This window comes from Vulpes lagopus, chromosome 23 (genome assembly GCF_018345385.1).
Source record: "Vulpes lagopus strain Blue_001 chromosome 23, ASM1834538v1, whole genome shotgun sequence".
Classification (NCBI taxonomy): domain Eukaryota; kingdom Metazoa; phylum Chordata; class Mammalia; order Carnivora; family Canidae; genus Vulpes; species Vulpes lagopus.
In genome coordinates, this window is record NC_054846.1 from 24,181,803 (window position 1) to 24,200,358 (window position 18,556).

General features: G+C 40.3%; 1 protein-coding gene across 1 annotated transcript in view; it reads right to left on the reverse strand.

The window, feature by feature from the left end:
• Positions 1–18,556, reverse strand: part of ANO4 (anoctamin 4) — a 348,320-nt gene that overhangs the window by 48,396 nt on the left and 281,368 nt on the right. Inside the window, exons 14-16 of the mRNA XM_041738605.1 lie at positions 12,339–12,421; positions 8,816–8,956; positions 5,867–6,031 (exon numbers count right to left, since the gene is read on the reverse strand). Coding sequence (XP_041594539.1) covers positions 5,867–6,031; positions 8,816–8,956; positions 12,339–12,421 — 389 coding nt within the window. The remainder of the gene's footprint in view (positions 1–5,866; positions 6,032–8,815; positions 8,957–12,338; positions 12,422–18,556) is intronic.

An 18,556-nucleotide genomic window follows, 5' to 3' on the forward strand; every position in this document is an offset into this window, starting at 1 on the left:
AGCGGCTCCCCGAAGGGGGCTGCGGGGCGGGAGCGCGAATCCAACGGCGCAGGCCCAGGAGGGCAGGGCGCCGGGGACACAGCCCAGGATCCGGCCTCCCCCGGGACAGGCAGAGGCCAGGAGGGCACAGGACAGAAAGGCCACTCCTGCCCCGAGCTGAGCAGATCAGCGGCCCCGCCCCGGAGCTTCCAGGCTCTGCAGACGGAGAGCCCCGGAGTTACTGTGGGAGCTGACTCCAGGACTCCAGGGCTCCAGAGCTGGCCGCAGCCACTGCGGTTGTTCCTCCTGGGGCCTCACGGGGTAAACAACCCCCACTGAGCCCTGCACCAGGCAGGGGGCAGAGCAGCTCCCCCAAGTGCTAACACCTGAAAATCAGCACTACAGGCCCCTCGCCCAGAAGACCAGCTAGACGCACAGGTTCCAGGGGAAGTCAAGGGACTTAAGGTATACAGAAACAGAAGATACTCCCCCGTGGTTTTTTTTTTTTTTTTTTTTTTGCTTTTTGATTTGTTTGCTTCCCCCACCCCTTTTTTCCCCTTTCTTTCTTTTTCTTTTTTTATTTTTTTCTTTTTCTCTTTTCTTTCCTTCTTTCCTCTCTTTTTCTCCTTTTCCCAATACAACTTGTTTTTGGCCACTCTGCACTGAGCAAAATGACTAGAAGGAAAACCTCACCTCAAAAGAAAGAATCAGAAACAGTCCTCTCTCCCACAGAGTTACAAAATCTGGATTACAATTCAATGACAGAAAGCCAATTCAGAAGCACTATTATACAGCTACTGGTGGCTCTAGAAAAAAGCATAAAGGACTCAAGAGACTTCTGCAGAATTTAGATCCAATCAGGCAAAAATTAAAAATCAATTGAATGAGATGCAATCCAAACTAGAAGTCCTAAAGACGAGGGTTAACGAGGTGGAAGAACGAGTGAGTGACATAGAAGACAAGTTGATGGCAAAGAGGGAAACTGAGTAAAAAAGAGACAAACAATTAAAAGACCATGAAGATAGATTGAGGGAAATAAACGACACCCTGAGGAAGAAAAACCTACGTTTAATTGGGGTTCCCAAGGGTGCTGAAAGGGCCAGAGGGCCAGAATATGTATTCAAACAAATCCTAGCTGAAAACTTTCCTAATCTGGGAAGGGAAACAGGCATTCAGATCCAGGAAATAGAGAGATCCCCCCCTAAAATCAACAAAAACCGTTCAACACCTCGACATTTAATAGTGAAACTTGCAAATTCCAAAGATAAAGAGAGGATCTTTAAAGCAGTAAGAGACAAGAAATCCCTGACTTTTATGGGGAGGAGTATTAGGGTAACAGCAGACCTCTCCACAGAGACCTGGCAGGCCAGAAAGGGCTGGCAGGATATATTCAGGGTCCTAAATGAGAAGAACATGCAACCAAGAATACTTTATCCAGCAAGACTCTCATTCAGAATGGAAGGAGAGATAAAGAGCTTCCAAGACAGGCAGGAACTGAAAGAATATGTGACCTCCAAACCAGTTCTGCAAGAAATTTTAAGGGGGACTCTTAAAATTCCCCTTTAAGAAGAAGTTCAGTGGAACAATCCACAAAAATAGGGACTGAATAGATATCATGATGACACTAAACTCATACCTTTCAATAGTAACTCTGAACGTGAACGGGCTTAATGACCCCATCAAAAGGTGCAGGGTTTCAGACTGGATATAAAAGCAGGACCCATCTATTTGCTGTCTACAAGAGACTCATTTTAGACAGAAGGACACCTACAGCCTGAAAATAAAAGGTTGGAGAACCATTTACCATTCAAATGGTCCTCAAAAGAAAGCAGGGGTAGCTATCCTTATATCAGATAAAATAAAATTTACCCCAAAGACTGTAGTGAGAGATGAAGGGAGACACTATATCATACTTAAAGGATCTATCCAACAAGAGGACTTAACAATCCTCAATATATATGCCCCGAATGTGGGAGCTACCAAATACTTAAACTCAAACTCAAGAAATACCTTGATAGTGATACACTTATACTTGGTGACTTCAATCTAGCTCTTTCTACCCTGGATAGGTCTTCTAAGCACAACATATCCAAAGAAACGAGAGCTTTAAATGATACACTGGACCAGATGGATTTCACAGATATCTACAGAACTTTACATCCAAACTCAACTGAATACACATTCTTCTCAAGTGCACATGGAACGTTCTCCAGAATAGACCACATACTGGGTCACAAATCGGATCTGAACCGATACCAAAAGATTGGGATCGTCCCCTGCATATTCTCAGACCATAATGCCTTGAAATTAGAACTAAATCACAACAAGAAGTTTGGAAGGACCTCAAACATGTGGGGGTTAAGGACCATCTTGCTAAAAGATGAAAGGGTCAACCAGGAAATTAAGGAAGAATTAAAAAGATTCATGGAAACTAATGAGAATGAAGATACAACCGTTCAAAATCTTTGGGATGCAGCAAAAGCAGTCTTAAGGGGAAATACATTGCAATAGAAGCATCCATCCAAAAACTGGACAGAACTCAAAAAGAAAAGCTAACCTTACACATAAAGGAGCTAGAGAAAAAACAGCAAATAGATCCTACACCCAGCAGAAGAAGAGAGTTAATAAAGATTCGAGCAGAACTCAATGAAATCGAGACCAGAACAACTGTGGAACAGATCAAGAGAACCAGGAGTTGGTTCTTTGAAAGAATTAATAAGATAGATAAACCATTAGCCAGCCTTATTAAAAAGAAGACAGAAAAGACTCAAATTAATAAAATCATGAATGAGAAAGGAGAGATCACTACCAACACCAAGGAAATACAAACGATTTTAAAAACATATTATGAACAGCTGTATGCCAATAAATTAGGCAATCTAGAAGAAATGGACGCATTCCTGGAAATCCACAAACTACCAAAACTGGAACAGGAAGAAATAGAAAACCCGAACAGCCAAATAACCAGGGAGGAAATTGAAGCAGTCATCAAAAACCTCCCAAGACACAAAAGTCCAGGGCCAGATGGCTTCCCAGGGGAATTCTATCAAATGTTTAAAGAAGAAACCATACCTATTCTACTAAAGCTGTTTGGAAAGATAGAAAGAGATGAAGTACTTCCAAATTCGTTCTATGAGGCCAGCATCACCTTAATTCCAAAACCAGACAAAGACCCCACCAAAACGGAGAATTACAGACCAATATCCCTGATGAAAATGGATGCAAAAATTCTCAACAAGATACTAGCCAATAGGATCCTACATTAAGAAAATGATTCACCATGACCAAGTAGGATTTATCCCTGGGACACAAGGCTGGTTCAACACTCGTAAAACAATCAATGTGATTCATCATATCAGCAAGAGAAAAACCAAGAACCATATGATCCTCTCAATAGATGCAGAGAAAGCATTTGACAAAATGCAGCATCCATTCCTGATCAAAACTCTTCAGAGTGTAGGGATAGAGGGAATATTCCTCAACATCTTAAAAGCCATCTACATAAAGCCCCTAGAAAATATCATTCTCAGTGGGGAGGCACTGGGAGACTTTCCCCTAAGATCAGGAACAAGACAGGGATGTCCACTCTCACCACTGCTATTCAGCATAGTACTGGAAGTCCTAGCCTCAGCAATCAGACAACAAAAAGACATTAAAGGCATTCAAATTGGCAAAGAAGTCAAACTCTCCCTCTTCGCCGATGACATGATACTCTACATAGAAAACCCAAAAGCCTCCACCCCAAGATTGCTAGAACTCATATAGCAAGTTGGTAGTGTGGCAGGATACAAAATCAATGCCCAGAAGTGAGTGGCATTTCTATACACTAACAATGATACTGAAGAAAGAGAAATTAAGGAGTCAATCCCATTTACAATTGCACCCAAAGCATAAGATACCTAGGAATAAACCTAACCAAAGAGGTAAAGAATCTATACCCTAAAAAGTATAGAACACTTCTGAGTTAGAACAAATTATTTTAAGATTTGTGCGGAATCAGAAAAGACCCCAAATAACCAGGGGAATTTTTAAAAAGAAAACCATGCTGGGGGCATCACAATGCCAGATTTCAGGTTGTACTACAAAGCTGTGGACATCAAGACAGTGTGGTACTGGCACAAAAACAGACACATAGGTCAATGGAACAGAATAGAGAACCCAGAAGTGGACCCTGAAATGTACGGTCATCTAATATTCGATAAAGGAGGAAAGACTATCCATTGGAAGAAAGACAGTCTCTTCAATAAATGGTGCTGGGAAAATTGGACATCCACATGCAGAAGAATGAATCTAGACCACTCTCTTTCACCATACACAAAGATAAACTCAAAATGGATGAAAGATCTAAATGTGAGACAGATTCCATCAAAATCCTAGAGAACACAGGCAACACCCTTTTTGAACTCGGTCACAGTAACTTCTTGCAAGATACATCCACGAAGGCAAAAGAAACACAAGCAAAAATAAACTATTGGGACTTCATCAAGATAAGAAGCTTTTGCACAGCAAAGGATACAGTCAACAAAACTAAAAGACAACCTACAGAATGGGAGAAGATATTTGCAAATGACATATCAGATAAAGGGCTATTTTCCAAGATCTATAAAGAACTTATTAAACTCAACACCAAAGAAACAAACAATCCAATCATGAAATGGGCAAAAGACATGAAGAGAAATCTCACAGAGGAAGACATAGCCATGGCTAACATGCACATGAGAAAATGCTCTGCATCACTTGCCATCAGGGAAATACAAATCAAAACCACAATGAGATACCACCTCACACCAGTGAGAATGGGGAAATTAACAAGGCAGGAAACAACAAATGTTGGAGAGGATGCGGAGAAAAGGGAACCCTCTTACACTGTTGGTGGGAATGTAGACTGGTGCAGCCACTCTGGAAAACTGTGCGGAGGTTCCTCAAAGAGTTAAAACTAGACCTGCCCTACGACCCAGCAATTGCACTGTTGGGGATTTGTCCCAAAGATGCAGATGCAATGAAATGCCGGGACACCTGCACCCCGATGTTTCTAGCAGCAAAGTCCACAATAGCCAAACTGTGGAAGGAGCCTCGGTGTCCATTGAAAGATGAATGGATAAAGAAGATGTGGTCTATGTATACAATGGAATATTACTCAGCCATTAGAAACGACAAATACCCACCATTTGCTTCAACGTGGATGGAACTGGAGGTTATTATGCTGAGTGAAGTAAGTCAATTGGAGGACAAACATTATATTTTCTCACTCATTTGGGGAATATAAATAATAGTGAAAGGGAATATAAAGGAAGGGAGAAGAAATGTGTTGGAAATATCAGAAAGGGAGACAGAACATAAAGACTCCTAACTCTGGGAAACGAACTAGGGGTGGTAGAAGGGGAGGAGGGCCGGGGGTGGGGGTGAATGGGTGACGAGCACTGAGGGGGGCACTTGACGGTATGGGCACTGGGTGTTATTCTGTATGTTGGTAAATTGAACACCAATAAAAAACAAATTTATTAAAAAAATAAAATCTTTAAGAAAAACAAAAGAATATGGGAACCAACACTGTTGAACTATGTCACAGAGTCTGGTCTGGGCCTTCAAAATATGTTCTTTCTCTGGGTTTCTCCAAGGGGTATCCATACAGGGTTAACTCACTTGGTAAATGAGGGAACTAAGATTTGGAGAGGGCTAGTGGCTTGCCTAATCTTCTCCCGTAGGAAACCCTGGAGCCAAAATTTGCCTCAAGGCTTCTCAATCCAGGGAACTGAGTGCATCTCCTATCAGGCAGTTGCTGCCCAGCCATCAGTTCTATGTGACAGGCTGGATCCCTCTCCCAAGAGAAGGAAACTGCAGCCCACATCTCTTCTCCATCAGGCTAATTACCTGGTTATTCACTTACCACATTCAGCAGCATGATGATGCAGAAGTTGATGCACACAGCAGTCCCAGTGGTTGCAACCTGAGAGTTGTTCCTGATTAACGCCCACTTAAAGGCAGCGAATGTGCTGACAGTCACTACCCGGTAGATGACGATCCCAAACACAGCAGCGATCACCACACAGATCTTGGAGGAAGATGGAGACGCAGTGAGCACCAGCAGGGGAACGTCCCAGGAGGAGGGTTCGCTCCCCTGCAAAATCCCACCATTGGAAAACAAGAATAAGGCAACGGTGGTATGGACTCAAGAAATCGCAATAAAATGCTTACTCTTCTTTGTGGTTAATACTCTCCTACCTGTACTTTCTTTGTTGTTCAAACAGAAAAACCATAGTCCTTGAAAGCTGATAAACACTGTAAGCTGGGGTAACGTCATATTGAGCAGGTATTAGATCGAGCATTTTTATTATAGAAATCTTATGATGTCGTTCTTCTTTTGGATTGTTTTAGGATAAAAGCAAAGGCTTATTGGTGACATGTAGGACTCTATCTTGTTGAACGCCACCTTCTCTTGTGTCTGGGGCCTCCAGAACCTTTTGTTGTTTCAGATGGGCGCATCTTCAAGACCATTCCTTTGCCTAAAGTGCTGACCATCCCCTATGCCCATGCCAAATGCTCACATACATGTTTGTGCACGTGTGTACACACACACAGCTTGGTTAATACCTACTCCTTCATACCTCAGCTCAAGAATCCCTTCAGAACTAAAACTCTTCATGACCCTGCAGACCTTCTAGTTGTTATATGGTACCTATACTCTTCTTTTAGCCTCCAATTTATAATTTCTAACAATTTGTTAGTTTGATTATTGCCAGTTTCCCCCATCTAGAAAGTATAATAGTTCCTCACCCTGCTGCCCTTATTTATCTATGGGGGATATTTTTAAGGCACCCAGTGGAGGCCTGATACCTCAGATAGTGCCAAACCCTATATACACCATATTTTTTTCCTATAGATCCATACCTATGAGAAAGTTTATTCCACAAATTAGGCACAGTAAGGGATTAACAACAGCAACTGATGATAAAAGAGGAAAATGCACTGTAATAAAGGCCATGTGAATATGGTCTCTGTCCCTCTCAAAATATCTTATTGTACTGTACTCACTCTTCTTGTGATGGTGTAAGACAATAAAATGCTCACACGATGAGATGAAATGAATAGGTATTGTGATGTAGCATTAGGCTACTACTGATCTTCTAAAGCTACATTAGAAGGATCACTCGCTTCTAGCCTGGGGTTGACTGCAAGCACTAAATCCCAGAAGCAAAGCTGCAAATAAAGGGGGTGGGGACTACTATAGCTCCATCAGGGTAGACATAACATCTGTTTTGCTTACCAGGGATTCTATAGTACCTTAGCATAATTACAGGTGCACAGTAAGCATCCAGCTATCGGTTGCTGAATAAGCCAACAGTGTGAGAGGTACGTAATTTCTTATTAATCAGCTATGAACTCCACATTGGGCAATACTTCTCTGAAGATTTCATGGTACGTGAAAAGAATACAACACATCTTCTATATACTGGGAATCTTAGACTCCAAAAAGTTTTGTGTCTTTCATTAGGTGACTCAGTGTATCAGAGTAAAGGCCTTCACCTACTTAGTTATCAAAAACTTTAAGCTGGGCCTCAGGATGGACTCTGCTGATTTAGACATTGCTTTTCTTTATAGAAGCATTTCTCTGTTTTACACCAACTGTTTTTGGCTTCCTAATGAGTGACATGTTCGCTTGAGTATAAACTCTAGCTGGAACTGGCCAAAAACAACTGACCACATCTTAATCCTTGAGTTACTGCTAGGAAGATAGGGGAAATGTATATGGAATTTCAGACAAGTGTGGCAATATGGAGGAATGGACAGCTCACTGGACTCAGTCAGAAGTTGGGTCTGGGTCATAGCTCAGCTTCCATCTAGCATTGTGACTGTGGGCATGGAGTTTGTCCTCTCTGTGGCTTTGGCTTCCTAGGCTCCATGTCGCCCATATGAAGAGTAGAAAACACTTACTCTATGTCTACAGGTCTTGTAAGAAACAAAAAGCAAGACAATATCTATGAATGTCCTTAGGAAAGCCAAGGCTTGACACAATTGCTTACAGAGCAGTGTTGGTAGAAAGGTGTGGATTTGAATATTGGTCTGAGCCAAGGGACTGCTGGGCAGGCTGCCCACCCTTTTGTCTCCCCGAGTTTATTTGGCTAAAAGCGGTCAGAGTGTCTAGATTTGCTGTCATCTGGTCCTTCCTCATCTAATGGTCTACAATACCTATTTACACACTCACCATTTGGAAAGAGGAAAGGAGAATCCTAACCACCTCTTACTGTTCTAAAATGATGCTTCTGAAAAATCAGTGAAAGTTTTGTTTGGTGATTAACAGGGTCAAAGTTGATTGCCCAATGACTTCTTTTTAGGAAAATCCAACAATCCAGGTTCAAGTTAGTGTTTTTCAAAGCTGACATGACCATTATTGAATCTGGAAATCAATTTTAGGGGGATAGATATGGCATTAATAAAAGACTATACTAAAAATAATAATCAGAGTATTGTATATTGCAGAGGTGAACACTGTTTCAGTAACTCTGCTTAGTTTTGCGCATCTTCTGGCATAGCATATGCTGGGTCATGACAGAGAATGTGTTTCTTACACAGGGAGGCAAACAGAATGAATTGGCACTCTTGGCTATTTACTGGCTGAATAAGCCCCTTCACCTTCTGGGCTCTGAGTTGTTCCATCTGTAATATGGGGACACCAGTCCCACTTCTGACCACCTCATGGAGTCATCGTAATGAATAAATAACAGAATGTGCAAAAATGTTTTGTAGAATTATGCAAATGCCTGATATGATTATTGTTGTTATCACACTACAGGTCTGTACTTTATGAAACAAAGAGTTTTGTAGAAAAGTTTCAAACCATAAAAAATATCCCAGATGCAGAAACAATAAGTCGGCTGCATTTATCTGCAAATGCTTGGTATGGTTCTGGCTTTCCCGAGATGGGATTCATTCGCTCCTTCTTGGAGTACTTAGCTTCAAACTGGGGCCGTATTTCTTCCTAAAGAACAGAGACACATTTTTTAATGCAATGGAGAGATATATACACAAAATAAAAAAATATTAAGAAAACCTTTTTTTACTCTAATGTAACAAGCCGGAATCAACAGCTACCTCTCTCATCAGTCAATCAGTGAGGTGGACTCAGAGACCTAGGTTTAAATGTTTGGAAATTGGCCATTTGAAAAAAATCTAAAAGTGTGATGATCTAGACTTCTTATCACCAAGGCAATGCAAATTTAGACTAATAGTTAAGGGTCTCTGTTATCTTACTAAACTGTGAAGAAACAAATAGAATTAGCAAAGGGACCACCTCTCCTATCCCTAGCAGTTTGAAATAACTCCTAACCTTTTACATTTATTACCAGGGAATGATACAGACACCAGGGCAGAGAAAGTTTCTGAACAGCAAAATGTCTAGAATCCACGTTGTGAGTTAGGATGGTGACATAAGCCATAGTTTTCTCCTACAATTAAAAAAAAAACTTTTTTTTTTCAATTGAAGCAGCCAAAACCAAAGACTTCTATGTCTACAGGTCTCATAGGAAACAAAAAGCAAGACAATAAATATGAATATACTTAGGAAAGCCAAGGCTTGACACAATTGTTTACAGAGCAGTGTCTGTAGAAATGTATGGATTTGAATCTTAGTCTGAGCCAAGAGACTAAGGTAAAATCTACTTTTTAATAAATTCCTGTAGGAGTCATTCACTTTGAACCAGTAGATTTTCAATGTATTAATTGGTTTTTTGAAAACAAGGTAAACATCTTTCAAATCCAGTTAAAATCAAGGCAGCCCTGATTCTGAATCAAGTTGAAGTTTTGTTTCATTTAGTGGAGCCCCATCTATTGTGAAAAGCTTCTGACTAAAAAAGCAACTACGGGATTAGAAACAGGAAATCAGCAAGAGGGTATATACTAATGGGTTCTGGTTAGTTAAGTACCTAGTCTATGTGAATGTCTTACAAGAGGAGGGGAAATGAGTGGAAAATCTGGTGAAACAGAGATTGACTCAATCTAGGCAGAAACGCTCAGGACTTAGATGCAAAGGCTGACAGAGAGGGAAGAAGGAGCTGCCACGAGAGAGGTTACAGACGACGGGCACAGTCTGGCCGTAGCCCGTCTGTGTAGGAGGAAGGGCAGCCTCACTCCTGCTGCAGCATAAGCCCAGGGCTGGACTTCACCCAGTGACGGGCCATGGGCGAAGGGCAGGGGGAGATGCAGCTCTAAACACGTTCTGCTTTTACTTATTTTAGGAAATTACAACTTGAGAATATAAACAGAAAAGACCTGGAATCTTCTGGTTCTTTGGGGAACACTCAATTGACTGGGCTATGAATGTCATGTAAGTTGCTGAGTTCATTACCCAGGGACTTGAGGCCAATCCTGGAGCCAGACCTACAAGTCTGGGTGTTATGGGGATAAATTGCGTCTCCCCTTGCCTCCCCCTGCAAATTCATTTGTCAAAGCCCTAATGGTCAATAAGTAACTCAGCATGTGACTGTCCTGGGACAGAGCCTTTCCAGAGGTAATTAAGGTCAAGTGATGTCATTAGAGTGGCCCCCTAATCCAACATGACTGGCTCTTTATACAAAATCTAGGCACGGACATGCACAGAGAAATGATAATGTGAACACACAGGAGGGAGGTGGCTGTCTATCAGCCATGGAGAGGAGCCTGCAACAGATCCTGCCCTCGGGAGGCACCAACTGCGCTAAGGCCTCGATCTCAGGCTTCTGGCTTCCAGAAATCTGAGCAACTAATTTCTTTCTGTTGCTTAAGCCACCCAGTCTGTGATCCTCTGTTAGGGCAGCCCCAGGCAACTAATGCCCTGGGTTATCCATGAAGAAGACATACAGCAAGTCGGGGCTTTTCTGCCCAGCAATCTGAGTGCCACAGGCTTGTATACGAGGCATTTAGCCCCTTCCACCAAGGAGGCCTCTTGGGGAGTGATTTCTCCTGAGCATTTACCAACTTCCAATACTTCTAAGGCTTCACGGCTCTGGGCTCTGTCCAGGGTTCTGGAACGTTCACAGAAACCTGTCCTTGGAATTCTCTTACGAACTTTGCTTCCCTTGTCCCCGGAGCCATAAAACTAGTATCTCCTGCTAAAGTAAAGTAAAGTAAAGTAAAGTAAAGTAAAGTAAAGTAAAGTAAAGTAAAGTAAAGTAAAGTAAAGTAAAGTAAAGTAAAGTAAAGTAAAGTAAAGTAAAGTAAAGTAAAGTAAAGTAAAGTAAAGTAAAGTAAAAAGTAAAGTAAAGTAAAGTAAAGTAAAGTAAAGTAAAGTAAAGTAAAGTAAAGTAAAGTAAAGTAAAGTAAAGTAAAGTAAAGTAAAGTAAAGTAAAGTAAAGTAAAGTAAAGTAAAGTAAAGTAAAGTAAAGTAAAGTAAAGTAAAAAGTAAAGTAAAGTAAAAAGTAAAGTAAAGTAAAGTAAAGTAAAGTAAAGTAAAGTAAAGTAAAGTAAAGTAAAGTAAAGTAAAGTAAAAAGTAAAAGTAAAGTAAAAGTAAAAGTAAAGTAAAGTAAAGTAAAGTAAAGTAAAGTAAAGTAAAGTAAAGTAAAGTAAAGTAAAGTAAAGTAAAGTAAAGTAAAAAGTAAAGTAAAGTAAAAAGTAAAAGTAAAGTAAAGTAAAGTAAAGTAAAGTAAAGTAAAGTAAAGTAAAGTAAAGTAAAAAGTAAAGTAAAGTAAAGTAAAGTAAAGTAAAGTAAAGTAAAGTAAAGTAAAGTAAAGTAAAGTAAAGTAAAGTAAAGTAAAGTAAAGTAAAGTAAAGTAAAGTAAAGTAAAAAGAAAAATTGCTACTAATTCTTCTGATGTGTCTACTGACAAGTGAAATGCTTCACTTAGCCATGGAGTCTTAATCTACTAAGCAATCACAATGTTGTCTCCTTTTAAATTCTGCTCATTTTTATACTACCCAAAGGTATTTTTTCTTCCTTCCTTCCTTCCTTCCTTCCTTCCTTCCTTCCTTCCTTCCTTCCTTCCTTCCTTCTTTCCTTCCTTCCTTCCCTCCTTCCTTCCTTTTTCTTTTTCTTTCTTTCTTTCTTTCTTTCTTTCTTTCTTTCTTTCTTTCTTTCTTTTTCTTTCTTTCTTCTTTCTTTCCCTTTCTTCTTCTTCTTCTTCTTCTTCTTCTTCTTCTTCTTCTTCTTCTTCTTCTTCTTCTTCTTCTTTCTTCTTCTTCTTTTCTTCTTCTTCTTCTTTCTTCTTCTTCTTCTCCTTCTCCTCCTCCTCCTCCTTCTTTTTTTTTTTTTTTTTTTTTTTGCCAAGACAGGTATAAAAATGCTTTAGGGGCAACCTGACTTCTCGCCCAGAGCCGAGAGTAATGACTTGGGAGGACTGTGTATTTGTCGATTTGCTTTTTGAAACAATCCAAGATCAATAAAACAAACCTCCTCTTCTTCCCAGTCAATCAGATCCCAGTCATAAGCAATCACGGCTCGCCGTCTTTTCCAGAACTCCAGGAAAACCGTGGCTGGAACAAGCAGAGAAATATGAAGACGTGGTTAAATGAAACAAAGCTGTTAACTGTCACTGAATAATGAAGTCGTTGCAGAGAACGACAGTTGTTTGTGCAAGCATCCATGAATATCAGGATTTCTAGCTAAGCTTCATTTAACAAGGACCTTTTCTGAGAATTACTGAGCTGGTGTCACACATAATGAAAAATTAAAGATTTCATTTAGAATTAAATTAAGCTGATTTGCAAGTCAAGGCAGGACAGACTTAGAATCAAAGCTCCTGGGACATAAACATACAGAAAACCAAGTTACCAACATCTTTCTTACAGATAGAATATTTATTTTTAAAAGCAACGGGCAGGTAGGGGCATAAAAGCCAAAATAAAAACTGAGCAGTTTACATGCACTTGACTGGCAGTGATTTCTTGTCTCCCAAAGCCTCGAAACAACAGGATCTATGTAAAATGTATTTTAATATTTAATTGAAAGAAGCAATTTCACTCTACTCTTTTTCTCCAAACCATTCCTTTGTTGTCACATAAAAGTTTCCCTTGCATGCAAATTCTGTTAAGAACCTTTTTCATTGAGGTATATATGGGTAGCTGGCCTTCCCACCCAGAGACATCTGGAGGTTTCTCCTCATTCAGCTAATGCTACTCAGTTCAATTATACAACAAGAGAGGGGAAAAATCATCAAGACTTGACCTCGCTGCCTTGGAAGTCACAAGCCAAATGCCAGGACACACTATACATGCACATACACACACTGTCACACTTTAAGGATGGCTGCAACTAAAGGTGAACATGGAACGTGTGGGTCCGTCACTCTTCAGCCTTTTGCTATAGTACTTAGACTAGGAGAGGCAAGGGTCAGGGCCAGCCCGGCAAGCAGGATTTTCTAATGTAGGCCTGTGTATTAACCCAAAAGGGTTAAGAAGGCTGTACACTTGCTCTCTGCCCCACCAATTATCTTGTCTTTGCATGCCCCCCTCACCCCGGGACAATTCTTTTATTAGTAAGTTCTCCGGTCGCTCAAGCAAATGGACTTTCTAAAGATTTTTCTCCTTTTTTTTTTTCTTCTCCAGAGCCTCTCCTGGCCTTGAAGGGACAATTCTTCACTAAGAGTCAGGACTGTCCCCTGTGGCCTCAAAGAGGCCCAATGGGGGACCATTCTGGGACAGCCTAAGGCCACAGGATACCCTGTGCATCCAGGCTGTCTTACTGACTGCTGCTGCTGCTCCACCCAAGCCCTACCAACCCATCCGTGCATCTCATCTGAAGGAGCTGACGTCTAAGACAAATCAGGGGCTATCAGAAACAGTCCATCACCTTTCTTCTCCCTAGCACATGCTATATCCTGCTTGGAGGAGAGAGAAACTCTAACCAGTAATTCCCTTTCCTCTCTTCCATTCAAGAACTTGAGAATATGAGAAGAAGAAACTAATTGCTTGTATAATTGCCATTCTCTTGTGTTTTTGTGTGAAAGTGCATTCTAAGAAGAATCTGCTGCTACCTCTAACCATGAACTAGGATCTCACCAAATATAGGTGGTCTCCTTTCAAGGCAAATCTTCAATCCCATACTCTTTATTATTCCACCATGATTTAAATCCCCTTGCCTAAACACTCACAGCCCTGGGAGCCCCCTGCACTTTGAGTGTGCCTAGTTATGTGTGGCCTTATGTAGTGAATTCACATTTTCCTCTTTGTCTCCTTTGAAGCTGGCTTTATGTTAGCATATATAATTTGTCTTCTACTGCTAGATCACTCAGTACAATAAGTGTGATTAAAAAGTATTATTTCTTTGATGGGTTGATTCTTACAAGACTTAAAAATTCCTAGGTGGTTTGTCACAGTTTTCTACTTTGCAGAATTCTTCCTGCAAAAAATTTTGGTCCAAAATACTTTTTTCAAAGTATCAGAAGGTTTAATCTCACTGCTCGTATTCCGAGCTCCTTAGATTCCAATCTATCTTTCTATACAGATAATGCTTTTTTGAAAATGAGGTCTAGGCCTCGTCTGAGTGTCAGGGAGGCACACCAACTATAGAACAAGCCCCCATTTACCAGCACAGGATACAAGGCTCCTAATGACCCTGCTTGTGCCTACCTCTTTGCCCTAACTCATACTCTAGGCTCCAGGCTCCCTTACTAGCAGTCTTCACACATGAGCTCTTACATCATTTTCTCAGCTTTGCCCATGCTATTTCTTCAGCTTATAATGTTCCATTTGGCCAAGTCCTACTCCTGCTTCCAGGTTTGGCCCTATGAGTTCTACCACCACTCCCTTTGAACCTTCTCTATACCCATGCTGAGCTGTGTAGGTAACTCTGGGTCAGTGCTGAGCATAGCACTCAGCATTTCAAAACAAGAGAAAAACTTTATCATTCCTATCACTAGTCATGGGCTTCTTGAGAATAAGGGCTATGTATTAGCTGCCCCTATATAACTGGGACCTAGCACAGTGACTGGCATCCACAGAGGCACAGTAAATGGACAAATGACATGCTGTCATGAAAATGAATGCAATATGGCAAATTATTCTTTTCTTATTTATCTAGGCCCTATACAAAATTAGGGTAATTAGGGTATAAGTCTGAAAAACATGCAATTATATCTTGTGAATGCTTTATGCATCAGTGATGGTTAAATAATAAAGTTACTAACATGAAAACTTAGTATCCTTCTCTTTTGCCTTGCAATCAAGTATCATTCTTTTTTCTTTTCTTTTCTTTTTTCTTTTCTTTTAGAGAGCGAGCGAGAGAGCAAGAGAGAGCACAGGAGCAGGGCAGGGGAAGGGGCAGAGAGAGAGAGAGAGAGAGAGAGAAAACGAATCTCAAGTAGGCTCCACACCTAGCACAGAAGCACAGAGCCCGACACTGGGCTCCATCTCACGACCCTGAGATCATGACCTAAGTCAAAATTAAGAGCTGGATGCTTAACTAACTGAACACCCAGGTGTGACAACATTCTGTTCTAATTGTTACTCTTATGACCTTGTTGTATGGACCCTGAGGCAAGGACTTCTTTCCTTTGAGATGCATTATTGTCTTGTTCCACATAAAAGGACTATTGTTGGTGTTGCAGCCATCCACCTATGCTGTATTTCTCAGATCTCCTTACTGTTAGATGTGGGCCAAAGGACAGTTCTCATCGGTGGAATGTGAACAGAAGTAATGTGATGCATGCCACTACTTGCCTGTTGATCTCTTAAGACACTGAGGGTGCCTTTTCCACATTCTCTTTTCCCTTTTGGATAGGTAGAACCCAAATGACTCAGGTGATATTATGCCAATGATGCCAAGGCCTGGGAGGATGGCCAACAACTTGTTTGTAGGAATAGGAGTACCCAAATAACCATGTGATGGAGAGCTATCTGCCAGCCAGGAATGCTTACCCCATCTAATTACTGAGACACTGCACGAGGCATGAAGATGAAAAAAACTTACAAGTTACTTCTCTTACAGATTTTAGATAGGGTGACATTGAGCCACAATATCTAAAACAGTATTAGTCTTAGTGATAAGATAGAGCTTTGCATGCTCTAATCTCTCTATACTCTCTTTTCTACTTTATACTACCTGTAGCACCGGTTAACCTACCCAAGAAGTTCATCTGAGGTGTTAACATTGGTGCCAAATAACAATCCCTTCACAACATTAGAAAAATCTGAGACTTCCGAATTTAAGTCTAGGTAGAATCATACACAGTTGAGAAGGTTGTCACATGTAGCCCATGAAGGATACAAATAGGACATAACAGTGTTCTGTAAGCCATGCTCTGTTGCCATTTTCTTAAATTGAACAATTACTGTCAATTTCAAATGAATTTGTGGCAGACTTCTATGCATTTACCAAAACCATTTCTTGTCTTTCTAGGCATAGTTAGATTACATTTTCCAGTCTTTATGATAGTTAGATGTGGCCACATTTTGGCAAATGGAAAGTAAGCAGAAGTGATGATGTATGTCAGCTTTGGACTAAAAATTAGGAAGTGATTATGTCATCTCTATGCTTCTTTTATCCTTTTGAAGGGTGAGTGGAGAGGACTCTAAGGATCCAGAAGAGGATAGAGCCATAAAATAAAAGGAACCTGGGTACTTAAATGACCGCATAGAAGGCTGACAACCAGAAACATGTGGTTGGGTTTCATGTGCATGTTTTTCTTTTTTTTTTTTTAATGATTTATTTCATTATTTTAGAGAGTGTGAGAGAGCAAGTATGGGAGTGGGGGTTGAGAAGGGGGGTGAATGCAGGGCTTGATTCCACAACCCTGAGATCATGACCTCAGTCAAAACCAAGAGTCAGATGCTTAACCTACTATGCCACCCAGGCGCCCCTCATGTGCATGGGTTCTATTAAACATCTAGGTTTTGCTTTTTGTGTATTACAGCAGTTAACTGTAGTTATTCTAATGGATATGGGCTTTTTTGGAAAGTACAACTATGGTTAACATTTTGCAAACAGGAAGAAAAAAACCCACTGCGTTATTATTGTTGATGCCTTTTCTAAGGCATTTAGAGAGTCTTATGCAGGGAAATATCCCCTTTCAGCTGCATACCTTGGGTTCCATGGCAGGGTTGAGATACTGCACTGTTCAGTCATTTTAGGTCCTATGTTTTATTTTCTCAAAAGTCTGTCAAGGTGGGTATTATTTTCATCATCCTATGAATGAAAAATCTGAGATCCAAAGAAGTCACATGGCTAGTAAATTACAGAACTGGGATTTGAGCCAAATGTGGCTTTTTTTATTTTTTTATTTTTTGGTTGGGGGAACTTAAAACAGCACATTTATTCTCTTATAGTTTTAGAGGTTAGAATTTCAAAATCAAGGTGCTGGCAGGGTTAGTATCTATTGGAGGCTCTTAGGGAGAGTATCTTCTATGCCTCTCTCCTAGCTCCTGGTAGTTGGTGGCAATTTTTGGCATCCCCTGGTTGCAGAAGCGTTATTCCGATTTCTTGTCTGTCTTCACATGGCATCCTAGCCTATGAGTGTCTGTCTCTCCATTTCCTATTCTTGTAAGGACACCAGCCATCCTAGGAATACAGTATGGCCTTGTCCTAAGTTGATTACATCTTCAAAGACCTTATTTCCAAATAAAATCACTTGCATAGGCACCAGGAGCTAAGACTTATACTGTTTTGGCGGACACAACTCAAATCATAACAGAGTTATTTGGGCTATCAAAATGACCAGGGGAAACTAGCATTTAGGGTAAGAGCCAGGGATGCTACCTGTCTTGTAGCTAGAAGGTCACAGTCTAATCTGGGGCCTCTAATTTCTATTGAACCCAGAAGAGCCAAAAAGAAAAATAAAGCCTACTCTTTGAACCATAGGAGCACTTTGTTGTAACTAGTTATAAAAACCAAAGTACCATACCCCTGGTATAGTTCCCTGTGAGAGTCTGGCACTTACTCTCTATCCTTCCCTTAGATCTATTCTTTTCTTCTGGAGGCCTGGAAAAACCCACATTTATTCTCAAAATTTCTAGGAATACATGATGCTAGTATTTTTGCCCTTTGGTAACATAATAGGTTTTCAAAGGCCTAATTTGATTCTTCATTTGGAAAATTTATAGCCTGGTATTCCAGAAGACAATTGTGTCTAATGCTAGAAAATTAATTATAAAGGCATGTTTACTTCTTATTTTTGAAAAAAAAATACCCAAGGGCTTTAAGATCCTATAGTTTAACTTCTTTCCTTAACTTGTCAAAAGATTATGTTCTATTTGTATAAAAACAAGAACTGAGCTGTGGCCAGCAATAAAATGAGTAGTATATAGGAAAAATAAAGGATGATTTTTATTTCGGTAAAGTGACCTGCTGTGTGATGAATCAAAGCATTTTCAGAAACTTGATCAGCATGATTCTCTTCCTAGGAAATCACACATAGTAATTTTTCTCCCAATTCTAATTTCCTTCTTTTTAAAAGTAAAATGAATAATACTAACAGATTTCATTATTTCTGTCCTTTATAACTTTCTGAGAATGTTCATTTAGAGAAGGTACAGGGGAGTTACATGGATGTGCTTCCCAAAAACTTAGAAATAGAGGAATGAGGTCACCCCCTGAGAGCTTAACTCATAAAATCTACAGATAACGAATGAGCTTAGGGAGGAGTCACAAACTCAAATGCTAAAATGACCAGATCA